Here is a 16,196-nt window from a genome sequence, read left to right on the forward strand (position 1 = left end):
AGGCATGAGCGCTGCGAACTGGGACAAGGCCTGCAGAGCCACCACCGTATCCTGAGAGAGGAAACACACACGAGTCAGGAGTCACACATCTGCTCCACAACATCCTGTCGCACTTCGGACAACGATGGGCTTTTGCTTTGATAATCACCGCCGACTTCCTGTTTACGGCGATGTCGCTTTGTGAGCGTGTTCATCTGCGCGTCTGTTGACAAATAAGAGTCGACAAAGCCTGAGAAAAAGCTTTATTTAACGTACTGTATTTGGAGGCACTGACACACTATTTAGATATTTCCTCTGTTTCTGTGTGTGTGTGTGTGTGTGTGCGTGTGTGTGTGCGCGCGTGTGTGTGCGTGTGTGTGCGTGCTAAAGGGGCTAACTGTCCCTTTAGTCACCACATGCCCAGACAACCACAGTCTCCTGTTGATGTGACACAAAAGGGGAATTTCTCCTTTTTTTACATGATTTTCTGGAACTTCAGAGATGAGCTTTGAACCCTTTTATCAAAGTGTTCTCATAAGTTCTGATGTTTGCATCGTGTGTTCTTGCAGCACGCTCTCTAAGACGCACATGTGAAGACTTGTTAAGCCATAAAAGGATACGAATGGAACATTTCTTACTAATTGATTGATTGATTGATTGATTGATTGATTGATTGATTGATTGTGCTGCTCATTGATGTGATTTAAATGGAAGAGGAAGGAGACACTAAGTCTTTGATGAAAACACAGTACTTGTGATGTTCTGGTGTTTTCTTTCTCACCTGGGTGCTCCCGAACCCCCCCCTGTGGTTCCTCTGCTGGCTGAGCCACTTCATGAGGCCGAGGCCCTCCGTGATGTGACCCAGCTGGTGTTGAGCGAGCAGCACGTAGGACGCCATCTCCATGTCAGCAGAGCGAGGCTGCCACGATGAGGACAGGCCGCCGTCTGGGGAGGACCACGTCGGGACGCCGTCTGTCCCCCCGAGGAGAGACGGAGGAGGAACAGGATTCACGTCATTCAATGTTTGTCAAAGCCTTTGTTCTTGTAATATTAAAGTATGAAAGATAAACAGTCAGACAGTCAGACATTAAAAGAAAAGAGCATTGCAGGACTGTGACTTGTAACAGAGTATTTTCACCGTGTGGTATTAGTACTTTTACTGAAGTAAAAGCTCTGAATACTTCCTCCACCAAGTACATATTCATCAAATGCATCTTTCAGACCCTTTGATAGGGTTCTTGTTTTAAAACTTGTCAGCTACAAAAAGCCAAAGTATGGAAAGCTGGAAAGACAGTCGTACTCCGTTGGAGTAGTCCAAACTTTGCAGTCATCTCACACACACACACACACACACACACACACACACACACACACAAACAGTGGTCATCGCACCTCTCATCTCGGCTCGTCCAATCAGCTCGCTGAGTGCCACGTCGGCGCTGAAGCTGCCGGACAGAGCCAGAGCGTAGCTGAGCATGGCGAGGCTGTAGTTACTGGAGACGCCGAGGGCCAGACGGGTCTCCAGGAACATCAGGGCCGCAGACACCTGGCCGCCGTACTGAGCCTGACGGACAGCAGACAAAGATCACAGCGTGAAGAAACACGACAACACGTTTGTTTTGTTTCTTTAAATCACATCTGTGTCCAGCTTTCATGTTCCTGCAGACTGCTCATGAGGATCTAACCCACCTACAGGTGCAATATATTCAGAGCAATAATTATGTACATGACAAATAAATAAATAAACTGTATGAAAGGTGCTATAGGAATAAAGTTTTACCCTGATGTCACTGTCTTGCAGCAGGGCGATGAGGACGTAGGCGGTGAGGGACACGGGGCCGTCCAGGCCTCCCAGGAGCTCGGTGTGGATGACGTCGCCGTGCTCCTCTGATCTCCCATCGGCCCCCTGCTGGGCCGCCAGCCAGACCGCCGCTCTCTGCAGCACGACGGCATCGATGGCGACAAACGGCCGCGCCTGCAGGAAACACCTCAGCACGAACGCCGTGAGCCTGCGGAGACGGAGTTAGTTTTGTTTCGTCGGTGCTTTTGTTGAGGGACACTCGTGTTCCTTCTTTATCTATAAAATACTTTAAAACCACACCAGGTGCTTCCAGACGCGTCGTGGTCTCCGAAGGCACTGAAGGAGCCGTCTGCTCTCTGATAGGTCAGCTCTCGCTCATAACCTGGAGGGAGGGACACCAGAGACGAGAGGGAGGTCATCTTCTGAATTCACCACAGATCTTGCTGATGAGTCAAGTTGTTGAACACTGTTCTTGTCAGAGCTGGTGTGGTTGTTGTGAATGTGTGACTGTGATATAACGGTTTACCCTTCATCATGAAGTCCACGGCTCTCTCCGTGGTCTCCTGGTCCGCCTGTCCCACGGCGCTCAGATACTGCAGAACGTAGACATTCGGGGCAAAGTTGATCATGTTCTGTTCCCCGCAGCCGTAAGGCATCAGGATCAGGGAGTCCAGGCCGCTGATGGACGGGCCGAGGATGTCGCCTTCGTCAGCACGGAAACCAGACAAATCAAGACACCACGAGGGAGAAGAGTTAATGTTTACTGAGATGACCTCAGCACCACGTCAATGACCAGATGTTTCACCGTCGCAGCAGACGTTCTGCAAATTGAAATAACGTTATCTCATTGGTTGAATCACAACTCAGGGGGCGGAGTCAGTGAGCCACAGTAAAACCTAGATGAGTAATAAGAGCAACTTAAGATGATTGTCGATGGGATGATCTCAGACTCATCTTCAGATCTTTGTTCTTTTCGTTTATCGATACTTTATCGAGCTGCTGATGCTTTAAGACTATTTATTTTGCTAAATCAATGATGATGTTATCAAAAGTATACAAAGTATCTAAAAATGGCTCCACGTTGAAGAACTACAACATTAAATCACCCTGATATGTGCGTGTTAGTAATAAAAAGTGAATATTCTGTAATACAGGGGCTGCAAGCTTTGCCCTTTTACTTTGGATACTTTGAGTCGATGTTGCTGATAATACTTCTGTACTTTTACTAAAGTAGCAGGACAGTTTTATTAGACTTTAAAATGAAGTAGCCGTTTTTTATCTGATTAGAAAAGTCTGCGTGTTTGTCAAGACGCATCACTATGACATCACAATGACATCACAGATGAATGTTGAGTCCAGTACGCTCTCCACCGATCACATGAGAACCTACAACCAGCTGCTTCTTCACAGGCTTCCTCCTCGCCGCCGACACTTCACCTTCAACACCACGACGACACCGATTCTCTCTGTTGTTACGAAACGTCTTCAGCGCTTCAACACCTGAGCGAACGGGAAACTATGAGCTCATCAGCCTGTGCTGCACATGTGTGTGTTTCACCGTGAACGTCTACACTTTGTTACACGGAGAGAAGAGAAGAACCATCGCTGTCACATCCTGGATAGAACATGAAGGAACTACCTCTGCTCAATGTAATCCATGTTGTTGAGCACACGCGTGTCCAATGTCTGACACATGCTGGAGTCCACATGTGAGCAACCAGCTTGCAGGTTTGTACTCATTATTTTGTACTGCAGCTGGTTTCATTCGATTTAAGTCACACTAAAGAAATTCTGCAGATTTTATGTGAGCCGGTCTCTGGGAACGACTGCTTCAGACTCCTCGGCTTCATTTCGGATTTTTTACAATAATTCTTATTGTATAGTATTTCCTTCACAGATTAGCAGCTTTCATTGAGTCATTCATTATTTTTTTGGGGGGAGTGACTGTTATCAGTCAAAAATCTAAATTAAAGTCATACTATATGAATAAAATTGTCATTTTCATTAAGTACATCTTGTTATTAGTTAGAATCAAATGTCTTTTTGTTGTTCTTTGTTTGTATTTGCCGGCAGGTTGTTCACCACTTAAGGTTGTTGGACGTGTTTACGTACCGACAGCCGTCACCGAGGCTCTCGCGCTGCCCTCCACGACGTCTGCCGGGAAGGTGAACCCGACCTCTCTGGAAACACTCGACTCAGAAAGCTCAAACAGCAGCGAGGCGGAGAACGACCGCTCGAGTCCCTCGGCCTGCAGGACGCACAAACAAACAAACGTGGTGAGTCATGTTTCTGGGAAAAGGCAGAGCTGCAAAACAAGATCAGGATTTCTCTGGTTACAGTGGAGCAGCAGACGAGGGTCGTGACCAATAAACACAGTCTGAAGGCCTCGACTCTCACTGCCGATGAGCAAGACGCTCACATCATGAGTTCTTTGAGTTAAAAGTAAGGGTGCAACGGATCATAAAGGGAGCAAACATAACTCTTAGAGATCCCCGATCACGCTTTTTTGCCGCCAATACCGATTGCTGATCATTGATGATCCAGATCGTTCTTTGTTTTGTTATAGCAGCTGGTCTACAAGGCTCCTGAAAATAATTTCAACCACTCTGAAGTCTGTAAACCATCAAAACTTCTAAATGATATCCTTTTACTTTGTTATAGTAAGTTATACTACAAGAACACAAGAACACACCATTCAAATGATAAGGAATACAAGATTGTGTTTTTTATAAATTAAAAACATCTTGTCATTCGTAGTTTTAGTGATGTATTATAAGCTGCTTAGAGCTTGTGTTAGGTTTAACAACTCATAATTCATCTCTAATATCTATTATAATAATAATAATAAGCTGTGAAAACATCTCCTTCAAACATCTGATATATTCTTCAAGTTTATTCACTCAAACTACATGTTACAGGATTACATCTGAACAAATCATGCTAACGTTTTAATGTTGGGCTTAAGTTATGAAATATTATTTGTCAGACTTTTCTTTAATCTTTCTGTTATTTTATAATCATTACCGCCACATTGCGTACATTTGGTTGTTTTTTTTGTATCTTATTGATAATCTATTATTGTTCATATTTAGTTCTTATTTGCACTTTTTCTGCAACTGCTGTTAATAAAGTTCTATCTTGTCATCTTGTTCTTGTGTGACACTAGAGAGCGTTACCTTTTTAGGCTGTTATTTTATTTTTATTATTGTTTTTATTATTATTATTATTAATGAAACAAAGTAATGTGAGATGGTACATTGTAACCGCATTACTCAAACCTCCCTGGTTCTGTGATTCTCACCTTGACGAGCACCGTCCTGCGGACCATGTCCATCCCAGCAGACGATTTGGCTTTCACCACGATGTCGATGTCTCCGAGGTTCACCGGCTTGATGGGAATGAGGACGGATTCTCCGCTCCGACTCCCCACGGGCACCGTGAGAACACCGGGCATGAAGAGCTCCTCATTGTCCGAGAGGATGAACTCAAAGGTTTCGCTCTCTACAACGATTATCGTGACCTGACAACAAAGAGCAGAAGGAGAATGCAACCCAGATTACATTAAGCAGAGGTCTGACAGTACAAAGAGGGCGGTAGGAAACAAAAGAAGCATGTTGTTGAAACCGAATATATCAAATTAAAACGCAGATTCTAGCTTTCTTGGAAGTCGTTGAACTCTTTTTAAAAGCTTTTATGTGTTGAAGGATTGAAAGTCCTCAGAGGTGACAACAGAGTTGTATAATATGTTAAAACCACTGATGCCACATTAGATTATAGCAACCTGACGCCTGAGACAACAGCACTAACCCTGTGAACCACATTCACTCCAAAAACATGCAATACAACACCTGCTGTATTCACCTGTTGGTTCACGGTGAAATATAAATCCATTAGTCAACAGATTTAAAGCGGATATGACCTGCAGTCTGACCTACAACTGAACGACGTGAGACCTGCTGCTGTTCAGCTGTTTGAGTATTTCTTAACCAAAAAATACAAATATAGAAGTTGCTAAACATGAACTCTGAATTGGTTACACTATAGTCAGTAAAAGAGAGTTTACAGAGTCCTTGTGAATGAAAACAATAGTGCTTTACAAGCTCACAAATAAAAGCCGATGAATTGCAGCTGACTACTCGATCCACCTTCATGAAGTCTCTTGTGATGACGGCTGAGCGTTTCTATGCTGATGATACTGTGCTTTATTCATCTGCTGTTGTGGAGGAGCGTTATCTATTTTGCAGACAGCGTTTGGCTCGATCCAGTGCTCACTTCCAGAACATAAACTTGTCCTAAATGGAGATCTCCCTCTATGGAGGAAATTGGCTTCAATATTTGCACTTTGGATTGTACTGAAGTGAGTGTCTTCCTGGGGAATTTATTGATGAAAACTTTTTTCTTTTTTTTCAAAAATAAGTGATTAACTCAGTAACTATAATGCTGTTTTTTTGTGTATCTTTCCATCGCAACAGCAGCCGAGGCTCACGGGTATCATGTTATGTATCCATTAAACTTAGAAGATGGGGAAAACGTGATTTCTTGGAGAAGAAGCTCGTAACCAACCGTGAACCCAAACAGCCACCTTTCAAGTGTGCAGGAGGAATACGTCTCACTTAAGGCATTCCCAAACACTAACTGGCACTGTGCAGGTGGAGGAGTGCATGACACAAACTGACTCCTGAAGGATCCATGCTTAACCATTTTACATTTACAATATTGAACCCTGTGTGAGTTTTCCCCTTCTTATCCAGCCCAGCTGTGTGAGGAGGAGCAGCTCACTGACCTCCAGGTGCTGTGGGAGGTAGTTGAACAGAATGATCTCCAGCAACAGCTCCTCTCCTCGGATGATGTAGGCCGGGAGGTTCAAGAACAGGAAGAAATCCTTGAACACTTTGAGCTGCAGGGGGATCACATGGAAACGTTACACAGTCTCATCTAAACACGACACATACAAAGCTAATACTGATAGAGCAGAACGATGTGTAATACAATAATTCAAAGGGTCACACGGTGCTCTAATTCAAAGGCGAGAAGAGTGAAATAATACTGGAACAACACAGAATTTAAATATCAAAGCAATGGATAAAAAAGAGACACAATTGGATTTAGTACGGTGATTTAAGGAGCATTGTTTTGTCATTTTACAGAAGCGATGTGAATACCTCTGCAGGCTTCTCTACGAAGCCGAGGCCGAGGTTCTCAGACAGGACGAAGGCGGTGGCTGTCCAGGTCGTGATGCTGTCTGGTACAGTCAGAGTCATCTCTGTTTCTGAATTACTGCGAAAAACAGACGGACATGTTAGCTTTAGTTTCTTTGTAGTTTACTTTGAGCTGTCACCTCAGCTCTAGCCAGGTTCCATCCTTTTTACCCAAATCTAAAGTCTAAAATCACAACATTTTTGCACCATGGTTACTCTCCAAAGCCAAAATGTACAGTTTAATCTTCCTACATCCTCTCCATCGACATACAGGAACTTTTGTCTCATGGTTAACTTTCAAAGCAAAGTGGTCTTTCAACCTCAGCTAAAACTAAAAAGTAAACAGACATGTCACCAGATTGTGTTGTAGTGACTCTACAGCGGTACGTTTCTAAAGCGTTACCTTGTGTTGGTGTCCATCCATATCCAGGTCTCTGGGAAGTCCCGGCGCTCTCGTGGCTCCATATGTGAACTGTCTGTCTGGGTCATTTCATTTATTCCCTCCCCTGCTGTTTGAAGATGATTGTCAGTTGTTTTAGCAACGCATAGTCAAAAAGAGGCAAGAATGTGATGAACGTAGATTGTTTTAAAACTTACGAAATGTAAGCCTAGGTGGACTTTTCATCTTGTGTAAATTGGCATCCGTCAATGCCACAAGATCACATTTCTGCACAAAGAAATGCTCATTTCACTCAAATGTTGAGCTGGAAAGCTTATTATGGGTTAGTACATTACAAGTCATTACATGTACATTTTGTCTACCATTTTGTCTTTGTACATTTTAATATGTTTCTATTTTTTCATTATGTCTTGATTATTGCATTGTGTTCATTGTTTATTGTTACGCACCATTCACCAAGTCAAATTCGACTTTAAGTGAGATAGAAGGATGATCAAGCGTGATTGGATACTGCCCCTACACAGGACGTCAATACAATACATGTGATGTGTCTCTGGGGAGGCTAACCTTGAAGACGGAGTATGGATCTCCCATTGTCATCATGTCAGAGTAGGCGTCGGCCACGGCGACGCCGTTATCCTTCATCTCCTTCACCACCTGTGAAAGCAACACCAATCCTCCTCAGAGCTGCTACTGTTGCAGCTCACAAAGGGCAACACAGCAAACCGGGACGCAGAAAGAGTACGTATTGTTTGAAACCAGTTTGACCGAGCTGGGATTAAAAAAAGAGTTCACGGTGAACCGATACTGGGGTGGGGGGGAAGAGGGACGGATTGGGTTTCATAGAAATACCTGTTAGGAGAAATATGGGTGGATATGGAGAACTGTTGGAAAATGTTAAACCGGAGAGAAGCTTTGGGAATAACGGACACGTCACTGATAAAGCAGGTTAGGAGACAATCAACAGGAAACATGTGACCCAAAGCTTCAGCATTCATCTTTGTCCGACGGTCAGACTGAAGTCACAGCGAGCTTCTTTACTCACGGTGTTTAGTTAGTAAAGAAATCATTTAGGTTATTTCTCAAAGTTTGGGGGATGTGAACGAGCGCTGTTTCTTACCCTCGCCTCGGTGATGTCATTGTACGATCCCTTCCACTCGGTCGCCTTGTCGACCACCAGGATGCCGACCAGAGAGGCGGGCTCCGCCACCGTGACCCTCAGCGTGACCTCCTCACCTGGCCTTCTCGTAGCGTCGCTCCAGCTCAGAGATACCTGTCAATCATGCACCATCACACCCAATCATTGACAATCACAATATTGAATCGAACAACGTAGGTTTTCCAGGTTGTTTGTGTTGACGAGTACATTATTCAGTTCATGACATAGACTGTAAATTAGAAGACCAAATTCTGATGGCATGACGTATTTTGCAATCAATTTAGTTACTACAGCTTATTTCATAAATACAACAATGTTTCTGACTCTCTGAGGGTCTCGCTCTGTCAAACTTGACTTTCTTCAAACATTTCACAAGCTTCTGATTGTCTCACGCTTCAGGAAAACCAACTAGGATGATACTTTAAAGGTAATTGGCATTAGCTCCATCACATTCATAACATACTCATAATACTCAAAATCACACTTTTTTTAATCGAGCAAAACAATTGAAAAAAAGACAATAATTCACCTTGTTTTGTAAAGTTTGGGTCATGGGAAGCTGCACCACGTCGTTGACGATCTCGCCGCTGGGATGCACACAGTAGACGATGATGCAGGCCAGAGGAGCCCAGGTGACTTCTGGGACCAGAGAGAGATCTCCTGCCATGCTTCTCCCAGCAGACACCACCTGACCTCTGGACTTCACCTTCACACACAGAAGAAGAGACCTGAGCTCTTCTTTCTTTTTATACATTTTATAATTAAAGCTGCAGTAATGTGTATTTCTTTGGCAGACAGACTCCAAAACAAGTTGACAGACATATTGTGACTTTCTAAAGTTGTATAATAACAACATTTACTGATATTTTTTTTATCATACAAATCTGATCTACATTACATTACAGTCATTTAGCAGATGCTTTTATCAAAAGCGACTTACAATTCAGAGTCTATCACATTTCTACACCGTAGGCACAGCTACGGGAGCAATTGGGGTTAAGTGTCTTGCTCAAGGACACATCGACATGCGACTAGCAGAGCCAGAGCCGGGGTTCGAACTGCCGACCCTCTGATTGAAAAACGGCCCTGCTATCCACTTAGCCACAATCGCCCCAGAGAAATACAAGTTTATTCCACAGTTGCACTAAATGTAAGTTACTCTGAATAAATGTCTCAGACAAACAAAACCAATTAAATGGAATATATTAAATTAATGAAGGTTTGAGTGTCATAATGTTAAACTCACCACATAGTGGATCTCAGTCATTGGAAAATTCCTCTCAACGTGCAGCAGGACGGGGGAACCAACCTGAAGGAAGACCGCGTTGTGATATAACACGCTTAATATCATTGAATGTACTTCCTGTTGTTACTACTTTGTCACCGGCAGCATTCCCACAATCCTACCAGATAAAACCTTGTGACACACACGTTACTCTGCTCTTCATGATTACCTCTAGAGGACTGGAAGGTTTCTTGATCTGCAGGTAGGACTGACTGGGGGATCTGTAGCTTCTATAGAGTTGGAGAGTGGCATGGCTGTCCTCAAAATAAGCCTGATAACAAAAAAACAGATCATTATTTGAAAAAAGTCTTCTCTCCTGGTGCAAGAAGGGGATACATGTTGTTGAATAAGACCTCCAGGGTGGTGAAAGACTCTACAGAGGACTTTTAAAGCAGCTGCATGGCGCACATTAACTTGACCTTAAAATGGGTTACAATAAGCAAACGATTGGGAATGAATGGGTTTTTATAAAACTGATCCCAATCAATTAGAAATCACTTTGATTGACATTAATTGGCTCTGGAAATCTGGAAACAGTGGCTTTTTGTTTCCCTTCTACGCAGATGATACACCACTTTATATTTCAATTGAACCTATCAAAAAATGAGCACTGTGTTCAAATTCCACAATAAATATTCATATGAACGTAAGCCTTAGGTTGTAATGTCCATGGTGCATTATGGCACAGACATTAATGTACTGTAATAAGGAACATTTGCAGTGAAACATCGATGAAACTGTGTCCTTGGACCGCTGCTACCAATTTAAAAATTGACGGTTTTATTTCAAGTCTGTTTTTTTATAGTCTGTTATTTCTGAATAATATAGGAGTTTAACTAAAATAACGATGCAATTTGATATGAATGAAATGCTATTTATTTATACAATTGGAAACAGTTTTTCACGTTAAACTGTATGTTTACCTGCAGACAACATTGTATTTTCAGCTGTGCACTGATTAAAAAAAGATTCTAGCAATTGATCTGCTGCATTAAAATCCACAATTCTTTCACTTTCTTTTTCTAGCTGAGAGTTCTTTCTCTGTTTCTGTTTTAGCATCGCATCGCTCAACAGTGACGGTCAAAATGAAAATGATTGTATCCTTCATTCTGGCTTTACTAAGTCTTCTCTTTAGTTAGACCAACTATACAGTCAGGATGAAGGCCGAGTTTTAATGTGAGGAACTGATCATCTTACATCGATGGTGAGTGTTTCAGTTTCGTCCATGACCCGGATGTTGAGGGGTATGCATCCGTCTGCAGGGACAGGAAACTCCGTTTCTTCAGAAAGCATCTCCTCTGGCTGAGGACTCCCAACTCCCCAAGTGACCGACATGTTAGATCGACGAGGCCAGTTTTCTCTTTCTTTAATGTCCATTTTCCAACTCCACGGACTTGTGTTTTGCTGCATCACTGACACATGAACCATCTTTCCCTGATCCTCCGGTGACAGCGGCTGATCGTTGTACGTTGATATTTTCAGCTACAAAATCAAGACAAGTCAATATGCTGATCACACCTTTTAACACTTTGTAATGTGAACTAGTTGTGTTGCTAATCGTAGTATTTGTTATTATAAAATACCAGTTTTGATAACTGTTATAAATGTTGGTTAGCAAATAGTTCATTTGACACTTTAGTACTTTTTACTTAATAAAGGAAATTATATTTAATGAGAAATAGGAATGGAAAAGTATAAAAAGTATAAAATCAAACAAATTAGATTAAAACTACAAAAAAAGATTTGCTTTCCTTACCGTGGCGGCGAAGTTCAGAGTCGGCCTCAATATTTTGGGGTAGCCATCAAAGGAAATTGTATATCTGTACTTTGCCATAGACACCTTTGCTGTACTGTTATATGTGAGACCTGAAACATGAAAAGCATCAGTAATACTTCTAGTGGCGGCAGTAATTAAACCACGATCTCTACCTAAACCTAACCAAACAGCAAAAGTTTCACATAGTTAACCACGTAAAAACCACTATACGTAAACCATAATGTACTAAATGAACATCATGCTGTATTGAAGAAGACTTGAAACTAGAGATTGAGACCATAAACTCATGTTTACAATGTTTACTGAGGTAATAAATCAAGAGAGAAGTAGAGTCATTTTCTCATAGACTTCTATACAACCAGAGGAGTCGCCCCCTGGTGGACACTAGAGAGAATGCAGCTTTAACACACTTCAACATTGGCTTCACTCGTCAGAACTGGCACCAAATTTGCCAGGGTCGGTTCTGCATGAAAGTAGTACAATTGAAATATATTTAAGCTAAAACGCACTGGAATAAACCTGTAAAATATTCACATAGTTGAATGTAAAATCTCCCTGAATTCCCAGGAACAATACAGAGCACATGACTTCATTGTCCTCGCACACTCATCAATACAGAAGTGTAAAAACTGATTACCTGTGATGTGATCAGTCACATGAACCACAATCATTAAACGCTCCTCGTCCATGTATTCGTCATAATAGTCCATGTCCAGAGCTCTTCTGCTCATCTCGTGGTAGTCATAGTTGGGAACGTTAAACATGAAGTCCGTGCTGCCGTCGAACTAAAGCAGATATTCATCCGTTAGTATGTTGATTAGACTTGTTAGTTGATTGATTGTTTAGTTTAAAAAGTAAAAAATATGATAAATATCTATCTCAGTTTACAAGATGTCAAGGTGATGTCATATTAATTCTTATTTTGTCCGACCAACAGACCGAAGTATTTTATTTACACTGATATTAAATGCTTTTTTTTTTGTAAATCCTTAAATACACAATAACATTTACTTAATAAATGACTTTAATAAACTCCTCTGAAAACACTGGATGCAATTTGGACAAAAAACAAAACTAACATTTACACTGAAAAGAGCAGGTAACATGATTATCTAACTTAAATTTAAGATAATATGGTTTATTCTGTGACTCTTAATCTCAAAATCATTTTAACACCATTATTTTTGGGGTGTAATCTGATTATAATCAGCTCTTTAAATACAACGACCCACCTCTCTATGTTCATCATAAGCCTCTTCAACACCATGGAACCTATGGAGGTACGTTACATTGATGTATCCGTGAACAGGCATCCCGTACATGTACCTGAGGATGAAAAAACACAAACACGTAAATATATAAAGTATTTAAAACTGTGTTGAATAACGTAACGCACAGACAAAAAGTTCTCACTTTGCCATGACGGAGAACCACAGAGGGTCTTCGTGAAAGATGACCCGCGGAGCTTCTATCACAACGTCAAACTTCGGCAGCGCTGCAACCAGACAGACACGACATATTCATGCATAGAAAAGTCAGATTAAAAAGCAATAATCATCCGACTTTAACTGTGCGAAACAAAGAGGACTTTGAGTAGAGGGAAGAGAAAGCGTACGTACTGTAATGAGCCACGGTGAAACGCTTCTCGGTTGAAACACTCTATAAAAACACACACATTTCATTTAAATAACAACATGATCTTTACTCTGATGCCACCTCCAGTACAAACCTTTTTACACACTATTGTGCAGAAACATAGTTTTGTTTTTATAGTGTGTGGTGCGCATTAAAGCCTCTGTGTCTGTAGACTTTTAGTCCTTTTAAATTGCACCTATTTGGTGAGATGGAGCAGACTTACGCCGACTGTAGTGACGATGGTCCATTCACCCAGAGGAGGGTAATCAGACAGCTCATACTCTTTGGACACAACCCCGAGGACGCCGTCCAGAGACAGCCACTGTCTGAGCCGGTTCCCCCTGGGATCCTGGATCAGGTACAACGTGTATACAAAGAGATGAAATGATGCTGCAGTCAGTAAACCAACACAAAGGCCAGCACATGTTTTTCATTATGTCAGCGTTTTGTGTAGGAAGATAATAATCCTGCTGATTAACAGTAGCGGTCGATTAAACCCACGGAATACTGATGATGTCCCTTTAAAGGAGCAGTTCACCCACAAATCTGAAGTTTGCGTGTGAATAATGTGACATAATCCTGTTGGCTAACAGAAGTTTTTGGATATGCTTTTGGAGAATTTGCTGTTATTTCATAGATATTTTCTGCCATTTTTGAAACTAAATAACACAGATAAATAATAGCTGAACAAAATGGCATATAATATAAAAGAAATAAGATAAATTGACAGTGATTTTGATGCTAGAATGATGATTTCACACGTTTGTTTGTGTTGATAGATGTCCGTTGTGTAAAGCCCATGCTGCTTCATGGATTTATGAGGAGATAACGACAACAGTTTCATTTTTACGGTGAACTGTTCCTTTAAATTCATAATTGTACGGCAGTCAGACTGGTGTAAGTTGCATTAAAAACATCCAGACTCACCCTGATGGTGACGTTCACCGGGCTGGTGAAGGGCTTCCCGTCGGGGAGGATGGAGACCACTCTGATCCTCACCTTCTGCCCGGGTCGATAGGTCATTTTGTCTGTCTGAATGAAGGTGGAGTGGCCTTTGGGGTCGAAGTGTAGCTGCGTCGAGTTGGAGAAAACCTCCACGCTGCCTACGTGACCTTTCACCTCCAGGTTGTAAGGGTACATGTAGCTGGACTCGCTCTCGTGGATCTGCAGCACATTTAGGTTTAACTCGACCAGCGACTTTAATCGCTGAGAAATGTTTGTAATTCTTAAAATCTAAAACAGTCTGTGTCATTAAATATCTTTGGTACAACTAACTTTTGCTAGCAGCTTTATGAAGCTGCACTTTGCTATGCTAAATGCTAAAATGATCACCATGCTACCATGCTGATGTTCAGCAGGTGCAATGTTCTGAACATGGTCAACATTATGCTAACAAGCTAAACTAAGGAGATGAACATGATGTTTTTTTAATCTTAGTTTCGCTTGTTAGCATGCTAACAAGCTGATGTTGAGCAGGTGTAATGTTGACCATGTTCACCAATGTATCCTAGCTTGTTAGCATGCTAACATTTGCTAATTAGCAGTGAACACAAAGTACAGCTGAGGCTGATGGGAATATATTTAGTTTTGCAGGTATTTGGTCCTCAACCAAACTATTGGACAAAAGTAAAACTCTGATCCTGATGGTGGCGCTAGAAGGTCAGAGGATCAGGAAAGTTATTGAGGTTCATTCTCTGGGGATCATCAACTTCTTTACAAAATAACAAGGCAATCCATCCAACAGTTGTTGAGATGTATTACTCTGACCCTTTATAGACTGAACAACACTGCACCACCACAGCAAGGATAACAACTTAGAATAAAGTCATACTTACAGCTGGTAAAATCAGCAGCTTGGTTGAACCTTTAACAAAAACAAAGTAGTTGAATTACTCTGCAAAGTGATTTAAATCAGAAGTCTTTTGTTGATTGTACACAAAAGGCTTTACCTGCTTTCACTGTAGCAGAGTTTGAGGCCACGCTCTGTTCGCCATGAACGATGTGAGCGGACACGGTGACCGGGGAGCCGGTGAGGATGGTGACGGTCACTGATGTTGGGACTCCTGGACGGAGGGTTCTGGGGACCAGCAGCAGGTAGGAGGGCTGAGGGTCGGGGCTGAGAAACCAAAGCGTTCAGGTTAAATACACAGACACACTGAGGGTCCTGAGGGAAACATGGTGGTGGGCATGGACTGTTTTAAAAGGGATACTCTGTGGATTATCAAGGAAGCTACGGACGGTCATTCACGACATTGTGATGGAAAAAAAGAAAATCCTGGAAGTTAAAATAAGTTAGTGTCTCAAAATAATTACAAACTTTGTCACAATGATGACCAAGTCTCAACATAAAAATAAACTTTCTCAGCATAATAACTTAGTACCTGAAAATAATGACTTAGTATCTCTAAATAATGAAAAATGTGTCTTTACCTGTGAGTGTGTTTACCTGTGTGTGTTTACCTGCGTGTGTTTACATGTGTGTGTTTACCTGTATGTGTTTACATGTGAGTGTGTTTACCTGTGTGTGTTTACCTGTGTGTGTGTTTACCTGTGTGTGTCTGTGTGCTTACCTGTTCGTGGTGCTCTGGGCGGTGGTGAGGACGATGAGGCCGAAGAAACCCCACACCTGGAGACGCTCCATTTGCAACGAATGAAGCTTACTCCACTCGGGCTTCAGTCAGTGCTGGGAGCCGGTGATGTCAGGGGACGCCGCCTTCATACCTGCAGACAGTGACCCCCCCCCCCCCCCCCCCCTCCTCCTCTTATAGAGTATCACCTGATGAACTGAACTAGAGTCAGTTTACCTGAACCCCCCGGGGGTGGGCTGCGTTTAGGAGCTGAGTGGGTGTTTCCACTCTGAGGACGAGCCTCGTGAAAAGTAGGTGGGCTCCCGAGGGCCTCCGAAACCCCCAAGGGCCCAAAGTCTCAGTGTCAGTTTGACTTTGAGTCAAACAAAGAGGCA

General features: G+C 42.3%; 1 protein-coding gene across 1 annotated transcript in view; it reads right to left on the reverse strand.

Moving 5' to 3' along the window:
• cd109 (CD109 molecule) overlaps positions 1 to 15,875 on the reverse strand; it is a 20,267-nt gene extending 4,392 nt beyond the window's left edge. Inside the window, exons 1-28 of the mRNA XM_076083969.1 lie at positions 15,805 to 15,875; positions 15,184 to 15,350; positions 15,070 to 15,098; positions 14,162 to 14,398; positions 13,458 to 13,583; positions 13,219 to 13,258; positions 13,013 to 13,094; positions 12,832 to 12,925; positions 12,237 to 12,384; positions 11,579 to 11,688; positions 11,020 to 11,304; positions 9,992 to 10,093; positions 9,784 to 9,846; positions 9,067 to 9,243; positions 8,499 to 8,651; positions 7,946 to 8,035; positions 7,576 to 7,645; positions 7,382 to 7,487; positions 6,943 to 7,057; positions 6,564 to 6,677; positions 5,082 to 5,300; positions 3,893 to 4,028; positions 2,307 to 2,483; positions 2,081 to 2,162; positions 1,760 to 1,988; positions 1,372 to 1,543; positions 761 to 951; positions 1 to 51 (exon numbers count right to left, since the gene is read on the reverse strand). The exon at positions 1 to 51 is cut by the window's left edge and continues 102 nt beyond it. Coding sequence (XP_075940084.1) covers positions 1 to 51; positions 761 to 951; positions 1,372 to 1,543; positions 1,760 to 1,988; positions 2,081 to 2,162; positions 2,307 to 2,483; positions 3,893 to 4,028; positions 5,082 to 5,300; positions 6,564 to 6,677; positions 6,943 to 7,057; positions 7,382 to 7,487; positions 7,576 to 7,645; positions 7,946 to 8,035; positions 8,499 to 8,651; positions 9,067 to 9,243; positions 9,784 to 9,846; positions 9,992 to 10,093; positions 11,020 to 11,304; positions 11,579 to 11,688; positions 12,237 to 12,384; positions 12,832 to 12,925; positions 13,013 to 13,094; positions 13,219 to 13,258; positions 13,458 to 13,583; positions 14,162 to 14,398; positions 15,070 to 15,098; positions 15,184 to 15,350; positions 15,805 to 15,875 — 3,636 coding nt within the window. The remainder of the gene's footprint in view (positions 52 to 760; positions 952 to 1,371; positions 1,544 to 1,759; positions 1,989 to 2,080; positions 2,163 to 2,306; positions 2,484 to 3,892; positions 4,029 to 5,081; positions 5,301 to 6,563; positions 6,678 to 6,942; positions 7,058 to 7,381; positions 7,488 to 7,575; positions 7,646 to 7,945; positions 8,036 to 8,498; positions 8,652 to 9,066; positions 9,244 to 9,783; positions 9,847 to 9,991; positions 10,094 to 11,019; positions 11,305 to 11,578; positions 11,689 to 12,236; positions 12,385 to 12,831; positions 12,926 to 13,012; positions 13,095 to 13,218; positions 13,259 to 13,457; positions 13,584 to 14,161; positions 14,399 to 15,069; positions 15,099 to 15,183; positions 15,351 to 15,804) is intronic.
• Positions 15,876 to 16,196: the final 321 nt, after the last annotated feature.

This window comes from Anarhichas minor, unplaced genomic scaffold (assembly GCF_050575085.1).
Source record: "Anarhichas minor isolate MPS153535 unplaced genomic scaffold, ASM5057508v1 ptg000136l, whole genome shotgun sequence".
NCBI lineage: Eukaryota > Metazoa > Chordata > Actinopteri > Perciformes > Anarhichadidae > Anarhichas > Anarhichas minor.